Source organism: Acanthopagrus latus, chromosome 4, assembly GCF_904848185.1.
Source record: "Acanthopagrus latus isolate v.2019 chromosome 4, fAcaLat1.1, whole genome shotgun sequence".
Taxonomy (NCBI): domain Eukaryota; kingdom Metazoa; phylum Chordata; class Actinopteri; order Spariformes; family Sparidae; genus Acanthopagrus; species Acanthopagrus latus.
In genome coordinates this window covers 14,650,097-14,672,934 of record NC_051042.1, presented here as the reverse complement: position 1 = coordinate 14,672,934, position 22,838 = coordinate 14,650,097, and the positions used below count along the sequence as shown (strand labels likewise).

Sequence of the window (22,838 nt, the reverse complement as noted above, 5' to 3'; positions counted from 1 at the left end):
TTGCTTGTTTATACGATATGTCGACCGTAACTACCATTGTGGCCACTCTTCCTCCACCTGTGTGACTGGCAGGTTCAGTTAAACAGTAAACAGTTCTCATCTTAATGCAGAGGTTCGATGCAGTTTGAGGTTTTCCTACCTCTGCACGCCTCACGATGCACCTGCTTGCTGCCGCCTCAGTAAGGTGACTATAAACCCGTGTGAGGCGTGAGGTGTGTCACACGACTAACAGGGTGAAGATAAACCACAGTTTTCCTGCTTGTGGTCTGTTTCTTCGTCACCGTGACTGAAACATAATCAAAGCTGTTATTTTTCACAATCTGTTTCCAGATTTGCCGCCCACTTGCGCACATTAATTTTGGACGGTTAATTCTGGAAGTGAGTGTGAGGATCAGTGGTGAAAGTACACTCACCCAAATACTTTACTTAGGTAGGCTAAATATTTGAGGTACTTCTACTTCACTTGAGTATTTTTCTATTATGTTCTCTACTGTATTTATCTGACCGCTTTAGTTTTTAGTTACTTGGCTGAAATCACTTGACTAATAAATATCAAACATGTAGGTTAATCCACCCAGAAGTATATGAAGTATTTGAAATAGGCTCAATCTTTACCAGCTACAACAATGAAGTGATGAACACATCATTGCATCAATAATTATCATCCATTCATGATTTTTTTCCTTTTTGGTACTTTGCGGTATCCATATTTAGCTCATTTTCAGACTCTGTTCACTTGCTTTTATTAAAGAAAAAACACAATATTTTTCTCATGTGGTCCATTGCTGCAGCACCTCTATTCACCCCCTGTCCATCTGAATGCTCTGTTTTACCTCCTGTCCCTCCTGAAAACCCCGGTCTGCTCTGATTGGTCAGCTTCCACAGGCCTGAGCAGGCATCGCCCAAGTCTTTATACGAGTCCTGCCGGTGTTTTTGCATGGATAATCGAAAAAGTGGTGGAATCTTTTTACTATACGGGATCTTTATACAGTGTCTTGTTGCTCATCACACGTACGTTTATCGCAGTAAGGTTTTTGAATGCAAGGCATTTACTTGTGGCAGAATAATTGGTGGATCATTGGAAGCACAGTACACTGACTATGAAATAATGACATCACTGCTGCTCCGTATTGGTTCCCCATTAACGTGGCTTTCACCGTTCTGTTTTGTCTGCCACTGGGAATGAAGTCTCCTGGAAATATTAAGAATGTGCAATGATCCAGTCAGTCTGGCAGTCTGCCACCATTTCTGTCTGCTTCATTTCATCACGTCCTAGACTAAACGAATGAGCGAACTCCTGTGTTGTCCTGTGTTGCCGCTGTGTGGAAAACGAGGAGTGATCCAGTTCTCTTTGCGACAGTTGCGCCAACAGTAATGCCGCTTGGAAGCACTAAGTTGTTTCCACCTTCAGTGAAAGATCTGAGCATTTCTTCCACCGCTGACTTTAATGATGAGTCGTTTTAATTGATAAAACTATCGGCAGCAGTTATGAAACTGGAGTCCACGTGTTTAGTTTATGTGTCCAGTCAGGTAACCCCTCACATCGACGGTCTGAGGATAGAGGCTGATTTTAATTGGTAAAACTCATTGAGACAAATTTGTGACATTGGACCCGACTTTACTATTTTAAATTGATTAAGTACTGGTCCCAGCGCCCAACGTGTGAGGGTCTCCTGCTCATCTTTTTCTTGGGTGATCTTGAATTTTATGTCTTTCGTCGTGGACTGTTGGTTGGAGATGAAGAGGCCGTTTTACGGGCATTATGAACTAGCGATGGCAGTTTCCTGACATTTTAAAGGCCAGATTTGGCAGGATGTTTGGCAGATTCATTGATAATGAAAGCAATCTTCAGCTGCAGCCTTAAATAATACATAGAATCATTAAGTGGCATTTTGATGAATTCTGCAGTTGTTTCCTCTTTCTTTTTCTCTGTCATTCAGAGTTTTGGACTGTGGTCTAGTCGAGGTAGATGTCAGATGTGATGAAGAGTAGGGACCCAGTTTATTCCGTCCAGTCTATAAAAGGTGAAATGATTTGAGTACTCAGTGTTGACACTTAATCTCTATCTCTTTGAATGGATTTGAATTTACATCTTCAGGTTTAGGGCAATTTTAAAAACTTGATTTTGTGTGATGTCTTTTTATTTATTTTGTTTTTTGCGTTCATCAATTTAAATATAAAATGTAGGTGTCCACTATTTAAAACAACTGAATTCAAGTTTCTCAAATTCAGTTGAAATTTGCATCTGAAGATTTAAGTATATATTTAGAAAAAAAAATCAGGTTGCTCGAATGGGATTGGTTGGATACAGGCACTTAAATTCAGCATTTAATAAGTGTACCTTATTGAATCAATCCTGACTGTTGGTTGATTTATTTTTTTATCAGAATTTTATCAGCTTGAATGTATTTATACTGTATATAATTGATTATTTATTCATTTGTGCACCAAAATCAAATTCACAAAGATCATGGTTGTGAAATTGCACCACTTCAAATCACCATATTGAATATGACAAGAATAAACCACCTGATAGCCGATGCGTGGCTTTCAAAATAAAATATTACCGTGTTCTAAAGTCAGCATGTAAATGTGAACAATACAAACACAGTGGTTACTTGCTTCCATTAGAGTTGGATGATGTATATGTTTATTAAACAGCTATAACTGTAATGATATAAAATATGCCTTCATAGTAGACATTACAACTGTTGATGCCATACATTATTGATTGATAAATACTTGAAAACTGCTGATTTGCAGTTACACATATCGAAAGAATGAACATAAAACTGGACTCTGTCACTCGAGCACCGTGTTGACGTCAGAGTCCACCTTCCCCCACCATGCTGACGTCAAATACACACACACTCACGAACACACTCGCGCACACACACACACACACACACACACACACACACACACACACACACACACACACACCCCTTTCCTCCTCCTCCTCCTGAGCGATGTCCTCTTTACAGAGATAATTACAGCGCTTCAACTCTATAACAGCTGTGGCCTCCTGAAGAGGTAAATGATTCTTATAAATCTGCCTCCTCTCCAGAGAAAGACACCCCCCAACAGACACACACACTCTCACACACACACACACACACACACACACACACACAGCCGAGACGCAGCGTTGGCAGTGAAGCAGCGTGTGGTTACTGAACAGGCAGTGTTTGGGTATATATTTGTGGTGGTCTAAGCCCTGAAATCCGACACTTGAGAGACGTTTGAGGAAACGCAGTCACTGACTACTGAACGGGAAGTCACTTTGTCGCGGCACAAAGAGCCCTGTGGACATTTTTAGTGGTCATTGAGTCAGTTTGTCACTTTCTGACTGTGGACTGACAGTGTGCGAGGATGCTGTGTGGATTTTAGAAAACAGCCTCACTCTGCCTCACAGAGAGGGAGGCACAGCTTTCTGTCAGTGCAGCTTTTCACTCTGTTGCCAGCAGGTTTTTTTTTTTTTTTGATTATCAATCCCTACATGCAGATGCTGGCGGTCCATTTATAAAGACTTTCATCATGTCACTGTGTACCTGAGTGGTTCCCTGCCTAGGGGCTGGAAGCCTCTCATGGTTTCACAAGATGAACCCATGGGATGGTGAGATGATTACTGTGGCAGGAAATGTCCATTTCTTCAACATAAACTAACTGACAGTCTGTTTTTCAGACTGTAAATGTGACTAAAATTGAACAAGAAGTGACCTGCGAAAAACAACTAGTATGACATTAGATATTACTTTGACAAAAACTGTCCCTACCATCTAGGCATGGGACGATATGAACATTTGTTGTTGCGATTATCCTGTCCACTGTTAATCTAATCCTGATTATCATCGAAATACATTAGTCTCAAAGGATTTCAGATAAGATTTAAGATTAAAGCTGAACTGGGAGCATATTTGTATTGCATCACAGAGAGGACACACATCTCCTTTTTCTTTTGTGAAAAAACAATCAAAGAATCTTAAAAAAACTTCCTGCTCAAGTAAAGGATAAAGAAATGACAGTAACATCTGGTTTGAATTGTTTTTTGTGGCTTGCCTTCAGCCTTGGTGGCAGACTTGGGCAATTCAAAATGAATCAAGAAACCTCTATAAGACTGTTCATCAGCGAGCTGGGCAGGTTTTGTGGGGTCATTCATTCAAGGATATTGACAATTATTGTGAGTGGCGCTGACTGTGTGCGTCTGCGTTGCGTCGGCGAGCACGTGGATACATCAGAGCTTTTTTTTTTTTTTTTCGCCGCTCGCTGCTGCTGGAAACAAGGTTGGTAAGGCCTGGAAATGCGCCCTGAAACTGAAACAGTGAAATCTGGGAGAGGCTCCTGGAGCGCTACAGGCTTGTAGACAAATCTCTGTGGGTGCAACGCTGCAAGAAAACATGTAGTCACTTGAAAGACTTTTATTCACGGTCTGGTGCTGCAGACGACACAGAGGAAGAATGTTGCGCAACGGGCATTTGTGTTACAGTAAAACCTACAATAAACCCCCTTTTGTGAATTTAAATGTAGTGGTTGGTTTCACGTCGCCAACTTCCAAGTCCCAGAGTCTCTGCCTTGATTTAATCACATTGTGTTTTTCTGTGATATAAACAGAGAGCTCTGTCTCATCACCCCCAGACACAATTAGCCCTGTCGCCTCTCCGGTTTGATCAGTCCGTGTGATTAATCTGGTCTCATTTCAGCAGCCTTTGATGTGAACCGAGCGGCTCCTCCTTGATTAATAACCCACAGTTGAACTAATTAGACATTTTTATCTAAGAAGCCACTGAGGGTCTGTCTTCCTCATTGCGGTTGTCCCTCTGTCTCTGAAACATTTAGTGGAAATGGCATTTTAAAGTCAGAAGGAGGCTTTTTGTCTTTGTTCCCTCTGGGTTGAGGGGAGTTGACGTGAAGTGGCTTTCGTGTCTTCTTTTACTGCGAAGTGACGTGAAGCTGTACGAACAGCTTCTCCCCGCTGTGTTTGCTCTGACAGTCAAGGATGTGTCTGTGAAGAGCCTCTGTCGCTTTGTTCGCATGAAACTGCAGCGCATAAACGTCTCCCTGTGCCAGTCGCTCGATGTGATATTGCTACCAGTTTCCATACAGCACAGCACAGCACAGTACAGTGCATCTTACACAGCAGCACAAACAGACGGTGGTCAGGTTTGGCTTAAATATTGTGTTTTTTTGCAAGGGGACCAATAGGCAGATCTGTGCGTATGCACTTGTTGCCCCTCTTCTTCTACCATATGCACACACCCACATACTGTAAATACACAGAAAGAGCTTGATTCTATTTTTTTTTTAATAGTAAGTGTCCCAAAAAATCCAGCCGTTCATTTTTTTCTCTCTGTGTGTCTTCCTGCAGGAAACTGAGATTGCTCCCGACTGTAACCATGTAAGTATTCCCTCCAGCACACGCATCCTCAGAGTATTCTTTTCGTTATTGGATCATTTATAGGTATGATGTGTAAGAATTCAGCATTAGAAGTCTAAGAATGAACAGGGTTTTGTTATATATACATTATCCCGAGTGTTTCCTAACCCTAACCCTGTTCAAACCGAGAGAAATCCAGAGGTTCACTCAAGGTAACGTGCGCTCCATTTGGTCGCCTGTTGTTACTTCCGATATGGGTAATTTAGAGAATGAGACTAAACTCAACATGAATAAAACCTTAAACTAATAACATCAAATAGATTTTCATCTGCAGTAGTGTTTTTTTTTTAATGGCGTGTTCACCACCAGTGACACAAATTAAACTGCAAGATCATTTGTGTTTTTTCCCTCTACTCCTCTGAGTCTTTATTCACTCTAAACGGCCGGATTAGCTGCTTTTCTGTACATTAGCCGTAAGATAGCAGCTGACACACTGAGGGGTGTGTGTGTCTGTCGCCCAGTCCCAAAGCCTTAAGCCCTGAGCCCTCAGGGACATAGCTGATGTCACCTGGTAAGTTTTTGGACATTTCACTTAACCTTGTAGAATTTTGCCTTTTTAATTTTGGGTTTTAAGATACATATAGTCTGACCGTACACGCAAACAGAAACGTATGCAGTCGGAGGTTTCAGTAAAAAAGTTCCATGCTGTTTCAAAAGCCCATTGCTCTTTTGTTCTTTAATAAACTGAGTGATGTAAGTGGAGAATCAGCTTGAAGGGAAAATGTCAGATGTTAGGTAATAATTTAATAATAGAAAACGTGCATATAGAAAAATGATGCCATCCAGATCATTATAGCTTATTTCTTTAGGCATCCAGTGGATGTAACACTGTTGAATGTCAAAAATATGAACTGTGGGTAATTCACTCAGGCATAGTCTGCAGCAATGCAGACAGATGGAAAATGGCCAGAAAGGGCATAATATGTCCGTGAGAGAGCACGATTTGATGAGGGAACAGCCTTAAAACCGGTCAGCTGTCACTCAACTCAGCACTCACCACAGACTCTGGTTCCCACTTATCTTTCTCCCCTCTCTGTAATGCTACGTTCATGAGGTAATGTACATTTCCCCTCCAGATCCAGTCAGCAGTCATCATTATAGAACATCACCTCTGCAGATCGCTGCTGCAGTCAGGTTGATAAACAGGAGTGAAGATAAATCCACTTTTTAATCCCAAAAGTTCAATGGGTTGGATCCAGATGGGTGTTTAGTCCTCTAGATGTTGCTCTAGTTTGTTTTTAAGACCCCTACCGGCAGAAATGACACATTTTTGTGTTTAAAGGAGAGAGAGGATGTTTGGATGTGTTTGTGTGTGGTGTCATGTTATGACTCACAGATCTGCAGCACAGCCGGAGACTCTCAGTGATGTTAACCCACATTTAGTGTCAGCGTTAGAGGCTAATAATTAACAGAAGGGATTAACCTTTCACATTTAACACAGACCACGACACACACACCTACGTAAATCCATTTCGATTGTAGGATGATGCAACAGGATATGACATCGTACAGCCCCAAAGATCAGGATTGAGGATTGTTAACCTCTTAGCTCATAATATTGGATGTAAAGTATTTGATATTTGCTCGTTTCAAACCTCTGGGAATGTAGGAAACTTTTTTTTAACACCTTAACATTCATGTCATCTCTTCACTAGTCGGCGCCCACACTCTTAAAAGTAGAAGAGTTTTGAAGAATTCTCTTTCAACCTTCACAAACTGTGCGTTTGACACCTTCTTCCCTCATTTTGAGGCTCCTAAAGCTCGTCTGGATGATAAACCTCGAGTGTTCAGAGTTCACAGTATTTAACAGCAGACAGGTTTATGAAACGCCACAAGGTTAATGGACCACTCAGACTATCTCTTTTTACAGCATCGGAAAGCACTGGCTGCACACACGCAGGCACGCACACACACACTGTGTTGTTTTGTTGTGGTGGTATTTTCTGGGCGGTCTGACTGTCAGTTGCTGTTATCTGCGGCTGCGGCACCTGGAGCCTCACTGGCAGGAAAACAAAACAACAACTGCTTCAGTTTGAAACGACAGAAAGAGAGACGAGAGGAGAATCTGAGGGCAAGACAGACATTTAGAAATCTGCAGGGTCAGTGTTGGGTTCAGGGTTAGTCTAAACTAACTTTGAAATGTTCGCCTACTCGGCAAATCAAACTGATTCTGATTCTGAAAATGTGTTTGTTTTGTTTTTTTTCTTTCTTTTCTCTTGTTCCTTCCTCCTGCAGCTCCTGTGGAACTATAAACTCAATCTGACCACAGATCCAAAGTTCGAGTCGGTGGCCACGGAGGTTTGCAAAAGCACCATCACTGAGGTCAGTCTGCACCGCCGCAGGCTCAGGGTTCAGCTTCCTGTCAAGTCAAGTGAAGCTGTCAGTCTGAAGTGTTGTCAGACGTCATTTAAACAGCGCAGTGGGCGTTTGGGCACTGATTTACATGACAGACTAGATTAAGATCGAACTGATTAAGCTTGTTCACAGTTTTTATTTAGTTACTGAATAAAGGTATAAGTGAGTCCCACGTCATCATAGTGCACAATATCAGTAATCTCAATGCTCAGACATTCATAGACCTCTTTACACGTTGTATGAAGAAATATTTTCCTTTGTGTCTTTGCGTCTGTCCTGTTTGCCATCACGTCCGCTGCCTGCAGATAAAGGAGTGTAACGAGGAGGAGCGGGGGAGGGGCTACCTGGTGTCCTGCCTGGTGGATCACCGCGGCAACATCAGCGAGTACCAGTGCAACCAGTACATCACCAAGATGACCAGCATCATCTTCAGCGACTATCGGCTGATCTGCGGCTTCATGGACAAATGTAAAGAAGACATCAACAGCCTGCACTGCGGCAGCATCAACGTGGGACACAAGGTGAGAGAGCGAGCGTGCGTGTGTGTGTGTGTGTGTGTGTGCGTGTGTGTGTGTGTGTGTGTGTGTGTGTGTGTGTGTGTGTATAGACGCCACCACACAATTCTAGCGGGTCATCAGTGATGTTTGAGCTTGGTTGATTTCATGTGAATCTACACGTGCTCTGTCTTACATCTGCCTGTTTCTCATCAGGACGTCCACTCCCAGGGTGAGGTGATCTCCTGTCTGGAGAAGGCGCTGGTGAGGGAGGCGGAGCAGCAGGATCACGTTCGGCCAATCAAAGAGGAGTGTCAGAAGGCGATCCTGCGGGTGGCCGAGCTGTCGTCGGACGACTTTCACCTCGACCGGCATCTGTACTTCTCCTGCAGAGACGACCGCGAGAGATTCTGTCAGAACGTGAGGAGAATCCACTGCTTCCTGCAGGGTTTCACACCACAAAGCAATAACACAGACAACAGCTTCACTGAATCTAAATGATATTGAAATGAGGGTGAATTACAGAGAATGAATATGCATGAAAATACACATACTGAATGAGATTTTTTATTCAATTGGGTTCAGTTAGTTTATTACAGAATGCTGGAAATGTAAAAAATGAATCCACTTTGTGTCAGTGTGAAGAAATCCTCTTGTTTTAATTGTTGATAAAATGGTTGATTATATTCTGTATTAACTAATTTGTTGTCTGGTCCATAAAGTTTCAGAAAAAGGTGAAAAATATAGATCAGCATTTCCCAAAGCCAAAGATGACTTCCTTTAAAGTCTTGTTTAGTTCACAACCCAAAGATATTCAGTTTACTGTCATAGAGACCAGAACATATTCACATCGAAGTTGCTATTATGAGAGAATTTAGACTTTTTGTGATACAATTAATTGATTGATTGATTAAGTAGGGGATTAATTAAATAGTTGACAACTAATTAACAGTTTCAGCTTTACTTTGCACAAAATTCCATAAAATATGTTTATAGTTTTGTTCTGATAACTGACAAACAAACAACAAAAGGGACCAAAAAAGACGTAATTATCCCTTTTTGAAAATCTGTTTGGAAATAATGATTAAAAAAAATTCTCTCTTGTCTCTCATCTTCACAGATTCAGGCAGGAGAAGGAAAAGTCTACAAGTGTCTGTTCAATCACAAATTTGAAGAGGCCATGTCAGAAAAGGTACGACTGACCCGATTTCTCCCCCCCACCCATGTCGGTATCACCAAGTATCACCTTGTTTCGGGCAATCAGACTCTCCTTGTCCCCCACAGTGCCGTGACGCCCTGACCACCCGTCAGAAGCTGATCTCTCAGGACTACAGAGTCAGTTACTCTCTGGCTAAAGCCTGTAAGCTGGACCTGAGGAAGCAGCGCTGCAGCCTGGACACCAACCTGCCGCGAGCCCGCGAGGCCCGGCTGTCGTACCTGCTGCTGTGCCTGGAGGCTGCTGTGCATCGCGGTGAGTGGAACCAGTGGTTCACTTCCAGATCATCAAAGTACGACACATGAACTTTCTGCCTCCTGATGACAGTCGAGGGCCACGGAGTCCAGCGAACTCCTGCGATACAGATTCATGCAACTCTCAGTAAAGTACATAATGACTGCGATGCTGTTAAAACACTCAGTTCTTTAGTTTCACTGCAGTAGACGATGCTAACAGCTGATAATGCTGCAGCAAGTTTCTTAATCCTGATGTGGGTGTGTTATGAATATTCTGCCTCCTCTATGTTATCTGCAGAGCTTCAGGGCTCTCAGTCTAAAACTTTACACTGATACTCTGCTGAAACAAGAGAGAGTCACAATAATTCTACTACTTTTATCACACTGTACATAAATGTTACATAAAGTATGTAAGTATGGAGCCCTTTTGTGTCGCCAGGGCTAAGTTGTGTCATTAATAGCTGGATCTTGCGCTGTGCAGGTCGTCCGGTCAGCGGGGAGTGTCAGGGCGAGATGCTGGACTACCGGCGGATGCTGATGGAGGATTTCTCTCTCAGTCCGGAGATCGTGCTGCACTGCCGGACAGAGATCGAGGCTCACTGCTCCGGTCTGCACCGCAAAGGCCGCACGCTGCACTGTCTGATGAGGATCGGACGAGGCGACCGCAGCACCACCGTCGACGGCGTCTGTCAGAGCGCCGTAAGACTGCAGCCGTTATTCTCACTGTGATGCCTTAGTGTTAAAGGAACAGCTGTGAGGCGGGACTGTCGCTGACTAATGGCTTGAATTATTACTGTGGCTGGGTCGGTTTTTATTAAGATCGTTAAATTCCATTTTTATCCCAGCTGTGTGAGGTCCACCAGAAAGTTAATTTGAAGCTTTTGCGGCTCTTTTTCAGGGCATTTTTCCCCATATTTAGATTAAATATATAAAATAAAGGATTTTAGCCTGTGGCCAAGTCGTCACTGCAACCTTCTTGCAAAAATGATAGAAATGTATAGAATATTCCGCAGTGTTGTTTATCATACATCTTGAACAGGCGATAATACACACAATGTCAGTTCACTAATAAATAAAATATAAAACAACGAATGAAATCCTCCTGCTGACATTTTTATGTTTCCACTGCAGCTGCAGACTTTGATCCAGTCTGCTGACCCCGGTGCCGACTACCGGATCGACCGAGCGCTAAACGAAGCCTGCGAGTCCGTCATCCAGACCGCCTGCAAACACATCCGCAACGGAGACCCAATGTGAGCTGGTGACACACACACACACACACACACACACACACACACACACACACACACTTCATGCATTGAAGCTATCCTTACTATCGTTGCTAAATATTCTCTAAATGACAATCAGTTGATCATCATCTGATGTGCATGTGTGTTTTCGTGCGTGTGTTTGTAGGATCCTGTCGTGCCTGATGGAGCACCTGTACACGGAGAAGATGGTGGAGGACTGTGAACACAGACTGTTGGAGCTGCAGTATTTTATATCCAGAGACTGGAAGTGAGTCGGCCCTGAGATCCAAATAGCCACCTGGGCACGACATATTGTAAGAGGTTTTAGGTCCATGTGAAAGGGAGTCAAAGATTCAACAATGATGTGAAGGAAGTAGATTTAAGTTGAATTCTAAATTTGACACTCAGAACTTTGAGGTGAAGCCAAAAATTCCAACTTCATACAATAATTATACAATAATTTTCTGAGCTGTTGAACAGAGGAGAGAAGTGGTTTGATGGACTTGGTATGACACATATGAAGGCCCTCTCTCCGTCCCCCAGGCTGGACCCCATCCTGTACAAGAAGTGTCAGGGCGACGCCGCCCGACTGTGTCACACACACGGCTGGAACGAGACCAGCGAGCTGATGCCGCCGGGCGCGGTCTTCTCCTGCCTGTACCGCCACGCCTACCGCACCGAGGAGCAGGGCCGCCGGGTATGAAGACGTTACAAACAAACACACACACACACAGATTTCTCACTGAGAGGTTTTCAAGTATTTTCTGATGTATTTTATCAGCATTAACAAATGTTTTTTGTTAATGTGGTTTTGTATTCCTTGAACTCTAATGTCCAGAGTATTGACTGATAGTGAGGGTCGGTGTGTGTAGCATCAGCAGGTGTAACCCTCATGTGTTTTACATTTACCAGGTGAAACCAGAGCAGGTGGTAAGTAGTCTGTTGTGCACCTAAACCAATCATTATTGATCGTGGTGAAGGGTTAAATTGCAGATGATGACGATGGCGGTGACTCCTCGTCTGGCAGCTTAATTTGATGCTCCGCGTCACTAACCTGCAACCTACAACAGTGTTCCGACAGCAGCGACTCAAATCACTTGTGTATTTTTGGTGGAAACTTAATTAATAAATAATAAATAAATAATGTCATATAACAGCCTTTCAACCTCAAGCAGCCTTGTTCTTTTTCAGTCTACAGCCATGCTATCAGGTCTGTGAGGCCGTACAAAGGCACGGTGGTGCTCTAAGATAAATGCTAATGTTGCCTCATAATGCACCAATAATTAGATATGACAAAATAATTATTATACTAATTATAATAGTAATTTTCTCATATATTTTGTAATGAACTTTTCTGAGCTCAGTGGTCTCATAGAAATCCCACCTCTGGTCTGTGACTGTGAGCTCTGGAGGTTCAGGCCAGGCGGCGACTCTGTGACCGGCTGCTGTTTGAGTAAATCAGCTGCTGAATACACAAAGATTGTGGCTGCAAACTCAATGAAAACTGCAGCCCACGTTTGTAAATCCGGTCCAGTGTATCTTGGCGTTACGTCAGTCCAGTAAATCAGGGCCATGTCGATAAATACAGCCGGAGACAGGAGCAAAAAATGGTATCTCAGAAAGTGACTGGAAGCCGGCACAGGCACGTGAGATCAGCTTGCATCCAGATCCAGTGGAGGGAACTGGATCTCCCTACCTGAAAAAAGGAAAAAGAATAAGTCTGAGGACTTGCTGGCTGTGGCACTGCTAAGCATATTCTCAGTTGTTTGTTTCAGAGGAATGCACTCTGAACAAAAGCAGCTGCCAAATGAATGTAATGATGAAGCCTGACTGTCCCTGATATCCATGTAATCAGGGTCTGCCCACAGAGAAACAATGAGTGGGACGGTCCACCTGGCCCTGATTTTGGTAATTACACACATCAGCGAGACGACCCCCCGACAGCCTGATTTGATGTGATTATACGCTCTCGGTAATCGTCGCGCACATGTGTATGTAAGCACATTTTTGGAGAGTGAGGACATTTTAATTGGCTCGCACTTCTTCAGAGAGCCGTTGAAGACTCAGTGTAATGTCTAGGTAAATATACGTTCCCCTGCCCTCACTCACTGTGTGTGTAGGAGCGCAGCTGCACAGCCAGCTAAACATCCATGAAGGCTGAAGTCAAAATCCAGTTCAAGTTTTTTACTGACAGCAGTCGTTCAACAGTGGGCAACACATTTAGGTTATATTGTTGACAAATCCGAAAAAAAAATTTAAAAAAATCATGTCTTAAACAAGAGTGAGTGCAGTTCCAAGAAAGCTGGATTCACAGAAATGTAGCGGACATTTTTTTCTTCACATCAGTTTCAAACTTGTTTCTAAATAATTTTCAGCCAATGTATCATTTCAGCTCTGTGTGTGTGGGGGGGGGGGTGTTTGTGTGTGTGTGTGTGTGTGTTTACCTTCTGTACTGTTTTGTGCCAAGTTAGGTCAATCAGAGCTGGGTGAGATGAATGCAGGTTCAGGGGTCTGGGTGTGCCAGCGAGGGTCTTCGCAAGAATGGACAGATTCATATTATTAATTCCGGTCACAATCTTTAACAATCAAAATCAAAAGGATCCTCATCAAAAATGTTTTATGTTGAATGAACATCTGCTGATGATGTATGATCGCATTTTCCGTCTCTGAAATATCAATAACAGTCCAGTGTCATCAGGCTCCAGTAGAAGTTTATGTGTGTGTGTGTGTGTGTTTGCAGTTATCTCGGGACTGTAAGGTGGAGGTTCAGAGGATTCTCCACCAGAGGGCGCTGGATGTGAAGTTGGACCCCGAGCTGCAGAAACGCTGCATGACGGACCTCGGCAAGTGGTGCAGCGAGAAGACGGACGCTGGACAGGTGAGACGGACTCACACCGCCACTGCTGATGACACCGGTTTCCTATTTTAACCCCGCGCTGGCTCTGCGGGCGCCCTCTGGTGGTTGTTGGTTCATCATAACAGCTCATCTCACCTCTCGCCGTGTTCGTCTGAATTAAAACACTTCAAACATTGATCATGTATATTTTAACTGCTGACCACTGTCCACCGTGTGTGTTTGTGTGTGTGTGTGTGTGTGTGTGTGTGTGTTTGCTCAGGAGCTGGAGTGTCTGCAGGATCATTTGGAGGACCTGGTGTCGGCCTGCAGGGAGGTTGTGGGCAACCTGACCGAGCTGGAGTCAGAGGTCATTAATATTAAGTGGAAACTAGAATTAATGTTCACCTGAGCAGCTGAGGTCTCAAACAAGTGTGTTTCTTTGTCTCAGCTTTACACTTTTAACTTCTCCGTCTGTTTGCCGCAGGACATCCAGATTGACGCTCTGCTCATCAGAGCCTGTGAGCCCGTCACCCAGGCCCACTGCCACGTGAGTGCATGTGCTTTTCTACCTGTACACAAAAACACACAGGGGGGCACACGAGCCAAAGCCAAACATCTGGTAATGTATTGAAAGCAGATCTGCTGCAGTAGTCTCGCAGTGAGTCTAAAGTTTGTACATTAGAATCAGGTTTTCACACCAGAGAAACTTTAAATTCTAAACATAATAACATAACACATCGTGTGTGTGTGTGTGTGTGTGTGTGTGTGTGTGTGTGTGTGTGTGTGTGTATGTATGTGTGCGCAGGATGTAGCCGATAACCAGATCGATACAGGCGACCTGATGGAGTGTTTGGTTCAGAACAAACACCAGAAGGAGATGAATGAGAAGTGCGCAGTCGGCGTTACACACTTCCAGCTGGTCAGTTGTCATCCGTTATCTCTTTCTCTCTCCCTCGAGATCGATGTTAATTTGCTTTTCTCATTTCCTGTTAATTAGCTTACGTCAAACTTACCGCGGTGTCCGTGTCCACTTGACTGACTTAGGAGATCACAAATCCAGACGATCTTTCTCTGTGTCGCCTCTGCCAAGGAGGTTTTAGATTGTTCGATATCAGGATGTAAAAAAAAAAAAACCTCTGGACAGATTTCACTGAAGTTTGGGAAGATAGTTGAAGGCACAAGTTAATAGTTCTGGTTTGGAAATATTTCTGCTCAAAGTATTATAAATCTAGAGGATTGTGTCGCCTTATCAGAGATTTGCTCCTTAGTGTCTCTGTGTTCTTCTCTGTCACTGACATGTATCGCCTGATCTTTTCTGACATGTTTCACGTCAGATTAAGGTGACAAGGCGCAAAAATGTCGAATTAAGAAGATGCCATTTTGCTGGGGTTGTTGCTGTTTGATAAGTCATATCAATAAATGTCCCTGGGGCTGTGCTCATCTTTCAGATCCAGATGAAGGACTTCAGGTTCTCCTACAAGTTCAAGATGGCCTGTAAGGAGGATGTTCTCCGCTTGTGTCCGAACATCAAGAAGAAGTGAGTTCAGTTGCCGGGGGGGAAAAAAAAAAACACGCAGAAAAATCCAAACGTATTTTCCACTTGAAGCTTTTGTTCCGTCTTTCCTTTTGTTTTGTTCTCTGCGCCGCATGAGTGTTGAGCGTTATCCATCTGATGTGATTTGAAGGGACATAATTCACACTCTCCATATCCGTCAACCCGCAGGGTGGATGTCGTCATCTGTCTCAGCACCACGGTGAGGAACGACACGCTGCAGGAGGTGAAGGAGCAGCGAGTTTCTCTGAAGTGTCGTAAACAGCTGCGGGTGGAGGAGCTGGAGATGGTAGCATGCGCGCACACACACACACACACACACTTTCACACACACGCACACACACACACACAGAGACTTATCGTCACTTATCTGTTTCTTAACAAAGTCTGATTACAACTTTTACTATACAAATAATCAAATAAACCGGTAAACTCTCAGGCTAAAGTAACACCCGGACATTTTACAGCCACAGTACAACTCCTGCTTCTCCTCTTCTCTCTCGCAGTCGGAGGACATTCGTTTGGAACCAGAGCTGTATGATCCCTGTAAGTCCGACATCAGTCGTCTGTGTCCCAACGTGGCGTTTGGTAACGCTCAGGTAGGAGGCGTCACACACACACACACACACACACACACACACAGTGAAACACGAATATTAAAAACTTTATGTTATCATAGAGATTTCTGACATCTGTCTTTTGTCTCTCTTCCTCCCCCTTTCCTCCATCATATCATTTCTCTCCTCGCCCCCTGCGCTGCTCCCCAGATGATCGAGTGTCTGAAGGAGCAGAAGAAGCAGCTCAGTCAGCGCTGCCACCAGCGGATCTTCAGGCTGCAGGAGGTGGAGATGAGCGATCCCGAGCTCGACTACCAGCTGATGAGAGTTTGCAAACAGATGATCAAGGTAAAGAGGAGGAGGGGGAGGAGGGGGAGGAGGGGGAAGAGACGGAGGAGATAAGCGCTGGGATTTTCTAACTCTTGGTACCAGTAGTTCCACTGCTGTCAGATAAATTTCGTGGAGTAGAAAGTAGAATCACTTGTAGGACAAAATTTTGAGTTAATGCACTTCATTATCTTCAATGAGGGACTATCAGCAGCATTTCCGGTGCGCTCACATTCAGTTTTGCCTTGACATGTCGCCATTAAGATGATCTGGTTGAACTGTTAGCTTGTGTCTTGGCTGTAGCGATGCCACCGTGTTCCCGGATCTCAGTGGTTATTACAGATCTAAATGATCCTTCAAACTCTTCTCTCCTGCAGCGGTTCTGCACCGAGGCGGATGCCAGGAACGTCCTTCAGTGTCTGAAACAGAACAAGAACAGCGAGCTGATGGATCCCAAGTGTAAACAGATGATCACCAAGAGACAGATCACACAGAACACAGGTCAGTGAAGAGCCTGCTGACATGAAAGTGTCAGTGAGCGTGAACCTGACCTGACTCAACAAATTCCTCCTCCTCCTCCTCCAGACTACAGATTGAACCCGGTGTTGAGAAAGGCTTGTCGAGCCGACATCCCAAAGTTCTGCCAGCCCATCCTGAACAAGGCGAGCGAGGACAGCGAGCTGGAGGGTCAGGTCATCGCCTGCCTCAAACTCAAATACGCCGACCAGGTCAGTCCAGGACTGCACAGTCAGCTTCCTAAAAACGTGGCAGACTACAGTGATATAAGAATAGAATAACAAGGTGAAATGATAAAATGGGACATCAAAAGCGATGCTTCTAATAGATACGCACATCTTTTAATTGCACTGGTAAAACTAAATAAACACGTTCTGAATCGCTGCTAGATGCTGTATTAAATTGTGTGTTTTCTGGCTGGGGTTTGGTTCAGAGGTTGTCTCCAGACTGTGAAGACCAGATCAGAGTGATTCTCCAGGAGTCAGCGCTCGACTACAGACTGGACCCACAGCTGCAGATGCACTGCTCAGATGAGGTACACACACACTCACACACACACACACACACACACACACACACACACACACACACACACACACACACACACACACACACACACACACACACACATCAAACCGACTCTTTCTATTCCTCATTTTTGTCTGCTCTCACTGTCATCATTTTCCCTTTTCTTCTTTTTCCCTACATCCTCCTTCCCCTATGTCCTTTTCCTAAATCCTCTCCTGCAGATCTCCAGGCTGTGTGCGGAGGAGGCAGCAGCTCAGGAGCAGACCGGTCAGGTGGAAGAGTGTCTCAAAGTCAACCTGCTGAAAATCAAACAGGACACCTGTAAAAAGGTTTTAAAAAAAAAAACTATTCACCATCTTTACTCAGTCCAGTGCACGTCAGACTTCTGTGTCGATGCACAAATGTTCCGGAGCAGACTGCTAGTTTCAGGTCCTCTAATGCACCATTGTGTACAACCATTTAAGTTAGTTAACATCATGTAATATTTGTGTTCAGGCGTCAGTGGACTGGAGGGAAAATATGGTCTGATTGGCTTCAGAGTCAGTGCAGAGATGCAGCTTTGTTTCTTCCTCCTTTCTTTATTCTTGTTGTTTGCAGGAAGTCCTGAACATGCTGAAGGAGAGCAAGGCCGACATTTTTGTGGACCCAGTCCTCCACACAGCCTGCGCTCTGGACCTCAAACACCACTGTGCCGCCATCACGCCCGGCAGAGGACGACGTGGGTGATTTCGTATAATATATTTGCATTTGCACAAAACTTTTCCTGGCCGGCCTGCTGCAGGATGTGAAGGAACTGAGACTCACTAACGTCTGAGTTGCTGGAGCCTTTATCTTTTTAACTGTGTTTTGTTTTCTCCCTCTCAACCATCCAGAGATGTCGTGTCTGATGGAGGCGTTGCAGGACAAAAGAGTTCGTCTACAGCCGGAGTGTAAGAAGAGACTTCAAGACCGCATCGACATGTGGAGCTACGCCGCCAAGGTGAGCATGTTTAATTACCGTTTCATTTGTATAGTAGCTCATCAGCTTACACTCATTGACAACATTTATAAATTGGCTCTTAACTGCACAGTATGTCATATCTGCTGCTATGTATTTCTCATCCGAAACTACTACAAAAAGGCAATGATGAGTTCGATGATGTTGTGAGGTAGCGTGGGATCATGGGAGTCTTCATTATTAAACGGAGCAGGTAGCAGACGGCAAAGTTCCATCACATGTGAGCAGTCCAAACAAAGGTGAACAATATTATCTAGCTAGTCCACAGACTTCCTTCACCACTTTCCGATGCATCGTCCGGTGTGTCCAGTGTTTCCCTGGAAGTTATAGCAGCTAGAGTGGGTACGGTGGACTGACAGGTGACCAAATCAAACACACCGTTATTACAATAAAGTTACATGACAATACCGTGAGATTCAGAGTGCCCTACCAAGCTACAAGAGGGAATTGATTCAAAATACATAGATATAGAATACAAACATGACCATATGTTTAGGATACCGAAAGCGCACAACTCAACAAACTCAGTACAGCTGATGTTCATGGAATGTCATCAGTTTTACAGGTATTTGATCATGAACCAAAGTACTGGACAGCCTATACTTTGGACTCATGATGGCGTTAGAGGATAAATCCAGGAGATTAGCAAAGTTATTACAATTCATCTTCTTGGGACAATCGATGTTTGGACCAATTGCATGACAATCGAACCAACTGTTGGTGAGACAATTCAATTAAAAAGCTTGCAGGGTTAGGGTTAGGGGTTAGGGGTGTCTCTCGAACCAGCTCATATAAACGTTTCCACGCTGCACCAGTGACATGTCCCTCTGTCCTGCAGGTGGCGCCAGCGGAGGGCTTCTCCGACCTGGCCGTGCAGGTGATGACATCACCCTCCAAGAACTACATCCTGCTCATGATCGCCCTGAGCGTGTGCGTCCTCTTCCTGGTGGGGCTGCTGTGCGGTCGGATCACCAAGCGGGTGACGAGAGAACTGAAGGACCGGTAGAGGGCGAAACACTCGGACCCCTCGAAAAAGACTGACTCCTCTTCCTCCTCCTCCTCCTCCTCCTCCTCCTCCTCTCCCGGATGCTCGGTCTATAACCAGCCAACCTGCACAGTGCCAACGCCAGTACCCACATCTGGAACTCCTATGTTTTATTGGCTGCTGCTGAATATTTGCATCAAATCAAAAACCCTTAAATCTCCATTTGGGCATCTCCAAACTCCCAGAGAGCACTGACTGTCGGATTGGAGCATTTTTTTTTGTTTTGTTTTTTCCTTTGATGATCGCATCGTTTCTCCCACGGAATTGGCTTTTGCCGAGGACTTCGATTGGGGTCGGACGTGAGGTCGTCCGGCATCTTTTAAGTTTCTAAATGAGCGCTGTTCATGATGTGACTGAGGGCTGCTGCTTCTGAGGTTAGGGTCGCTTTTCCCCTCGTTGAGTCCTGATGCTTTTTGTGATATTTAATGGAGACTGGAGCATGTAGAGCAACAGGACTTTGTTTCTTTCTAAGTGACTGTGGCTGCCTGAGACGCATACGGAGCAACTTGAAATCTAAGGGGTCAAAACACTGGGGTTGAATTGTGTGATGTTACTGTTGCTTTTAAACATTTCCTCATCGGTCCAGACCTCCCGTCCTCTTCACTCCTGCACGGGATCAAGTCAACAGGTACGACTCTCTACATTCGGACTAGTTCAGCCACCTAAAGGAAATTCTTCTAGATATCGTCATCACGATCTGTGTAGTCTCTGTTCTCTGTTGCCTTTAACACAATCAGTCATGTAACACACAAGAGGCTACATGTTGTAATCGGACGACCTGCCAGTGCACAAACTCTTTTTTTTTTCTTTTTTTTTTTTTGTGAGGGAGGAAGTGATTGTTAACATGGATGCAGCATTTAACCATGGGACTGTTGGCGTTCTCTGCATAGGAAGTTCCTTTTCTTATTTTCAAAAGTCCGATTATTTGTGTGTTGACGGCATGCAAGAGGTTAAAACGCATCAGTGAACCTGCGCTGAGCTACTAACACATCGGGCTGCGTTCCCTCAGGCCTTAAAAAAAGGGGCACTTTGTAGTGTTGGATTGGGAATTCAAACTCAAGAATTTTAATATTTACAATTTTAATGAGGTAATACTACAATATAGAAATATCTAGTTTTTTCCTGTAACTGAATAAACCAGCTGTTCTCAGAGGAATGTAAGGTCCCAGAACTTTGCGGCTAGAAAGGTGGCAGGGTCCGCCACATATAAACAAAGTTAAACAGTATGAAACTGTTGTGTTTTAAGGTTGGTGTGTTTATTTGGTCATGCAAATGGATGGAGTCGATTAGGATCTTTCTCTTCATTGATTAAACTGTCTTCCCCAAAGCTACACAGTGCTCCCTTAACGTCAGATTCTGCATTTATACTCTAACAATCTGCATGTAAACATACAGTAGACAAACTTCAGTCAAAACATTTTCTGAAATGGGCACATATAATTTAGAAATGGCATGTCATACAGGGTCGGAGGAAACTTTTTGTTTGTTTGTTTGTTTGTTTTAATTAACCCGAAGACAATTAACCTAGCCTAGCATGCAGACTGGAGGTGGCAGAGACAGCCTGGCTCTGGCAAAAGTTACGAAGACACCTCTTAACACCTTTTTAAATCTCTTATCAACGAGCTAAATCTCATTTGTTTTACCCAAACACAAGCAGAAATGTGAGCGTTCACACAGTGAGTGGTGGGTTCATTGGAAGTTTTGCAATGGATCTATTTTTTGGAAGGGTTGAACGACTTGTCCGAGGTCAGGCTGGGCAATATATCGACACTGCATCAATAATTTAATAGGAGACTATTTACAGTATAGTCATGATGGCGGATATCATTATATCGTCACATGGCGTGATTGTTGTCTTTTCCTGGTTTCTAAAAACTGCGTTACAGTAAAGTGATGTAATTTTCTGCACTTAGGCGGTTCCAGTACTTGCCTTCACACACTATTAATCTGATGATCTATCATAAATCTCATTGAGTTAATATTTTGTCAAAGTTCCAACAGTCATCCTCACAATATTGTTGCAATAACAGTAGAGGTCTTTCATACAAAATATCATGATGTTTGATTTCACCATTGCACCGCCCAGCCCTACCATGAAGTTGCCAGGCAACCAATGGAAAAGTTTACTTACGCAGTGTACTAAATATAAACTGTTGTACAGAAATAGGTTTTAGATTTCTGTTTGGGTTAAACAAACAAGCTACAACATGTAAGCAGTGATCTTTACAGGCGAGAGCCAGGCTAGCTGTTTCCCTCTGCTTCCTGTCTTTATGCTAAGCTAAGCTAATTTCCTTCAGACAGCTCTTGTGAAACCACTGTGCACCACCAAATGTCTTGTTCTGCTCACCCCCACGTGGCCAAAAAAAATCTATTTATCTCAGCTGAAGCAGCTTTAAGTTATGAGAGGGAAAAAAAGTGCAGCATCAGGGAGAACCACAGTGAACTGGAGTGTTATAGATCAAAGTTGCGTATGACTGATTGTGATATAGATAATTCTGACTTATTTCCACATACGAGTGTTGCCTGAAGCTTGAACTGGCTGATCAGATGTTCATTTGCACTTCTATAATACATGTACGTGACGCATTCGAGCAAAATATCCGTCACTTGTACCAGGGGACGTGAAGCTCTTACTAGAAATGCATCAAATCATTATAATAAAGCAAGAGGAAACGTTCTGGCTTCACGCTGATGTTACAACAATCCCCCCCCGATAGAAAATAATCACTCAGCATTTCACAGACATTCAAGCCATAAGCATATTGTTGTTTTTGTTTCAGGCTCATGACTTGTAACTTTAAGTGTAACTGAAGATGCATACATGATTGTTTTTGGGGGGGTTTTTTGGTCGTTCTTTTTGATTTATGAATATCTGACATTTGATTTTGCACTTTACTTGTCTGCAATGCTTTGACGTTTGTTTGCTGACATGAGCTGATTGGACAGTGAGCCTCGTTCATCTCATTCATTTGTAAAAAGATTTCTTAAAAAAAAAAAAAAGCAACCACGCCTTTCTGTCAGCAAGAGATTTGCAGCTTTTGGCTGCATGTAACATTTGTGATGCGTGGAAAAATAGATAAAGTGATCACAGTTTTTTTTTTCCTCTCATTTACAACAGTTAATGCAGCTGAAGTTGCAAGTCAGTTGCGAACACGTTCTCAAAGGATTTCATGTGAAAAAAGCAAAGGTCCTCTACCTGGAAGCCGAGCCGATCGCTCGTCTGACAGAGGCCAACAGCTCGCCGCTTTCAGCTTTTCTAAATGATCTTTGTTCCTGTATGTGGCATCAGATTTAACAGGAAGTAAAGGAGAATATCATAACCGGTTCTGTGCGCAAGTCTCTACGTGTACGAACCTTATCAGTGTGCAGTTTGTTTCTTTTCACATTATGCCATGTAATATGACGACGTAACAGATTTATCATTGTGAGATTTGATTTTGCTGTACAGATAAAAAAAATTTGTCGATTTAATAAAATTGTCTGCAGATTTTCATA

At 43.7% G+C, this 22,838-nt stretch overlaps 1 protein-coding gene across 2 annotated transcripts in view; it reads left to right on the top strand.

Moving 5' to 3' along the window:
- The window catches only part of LOC119018131 (Golgi apparatus protein 1-like), a 24,018-nt gene extending 1,180 nt beyond the window's left edge, over positions 1-22,838 (top strand). The window contains exons 2-27 of one of the 2 annotated variants that reach the window (XM_037095570.1): positions 5,366-5,395; positions 7,670-7,756; positions 8,095-8,310; positions 8,500-8,703; positions 9,404-9,475; positions 9,568-9,754; positions 10,217-10,434; positions 10,867-10,988; positions 11,152-11,253; positions 11,529-11,682; positions 11,898-11,915; positions 13,726-13,863; positions 14,102-14,188; positions 14,306-14,368; positions 14,627-14,740; positions 15,270-15,358; positions 15,545-15,662; positions 15,880-15,972; positions 16,141-16,278; positions 16,635-16,758; positions 16,843-16,985; positions 17,207-17,308; positions 17,523-17,630; positions 17,899-18,019; positions 18,174-18,280; positions 19,137-22,838. In XM_037095570.1, coding sequence (XP_036951465.1) covers positions 5,366-5,395; positions 7,670-7,756; positions 8,095-8,310; positions 8,500-8,703; positions 9,404-9,475; positions 9,568-9,754; positions 10,217-10,434; positions 10,867-10,988; positions 11,152-11,253; positions 11,529-11,682; positions 11,898-11,915; positions 13,726-13,863; positions 14,102-14,188; positions 14,306-14,368; positions 14,627-14,740; positions 15,270-15,358; positions 15,545-15,662; positions 15,880-15,972; positions 16,141-16,278; positions 16,635-16,758; positions 16,843-16,985; positions 17,207-17,308; positions 17,523-17,630; positions 17,899-18,019; positions 18,174-18,280; positions 19,137-19,304 — 3,123 coding nt within the window. In that variant the 3' untranslated portion in view covers positions 19,305-22,838. The remainder of the gene's footprint in view (positions 1-5,365; positions 5,396-7,669; positions 7,757-8,094; positions 8,311-8,499; positions 8,704-9,403; positions 9,476-9,567; positions 9,755-10,216; positions 10,435-10,866; positions 10,989-11,151; positions 11,254-11,528; positions 11,683-11,897; positions 11,916-13,725; positions 13,864-14,101; positions 14,189-14,305; positions 14,369-14,626; positions 14,741-15,269; positions 15,359-15,544; positions 15,663-15,879; positions 15,973-16,140; positions 16,279-16,634; positions 16,759-16,842; positions 16,986-17,206; positions 17,309-17,522; positions 17,631-17,898; positions 18,020-18,173; positions 18,281-19,136) is intronic. The other variant, XM_037095571.1, reaches the window with a different exon arrangement.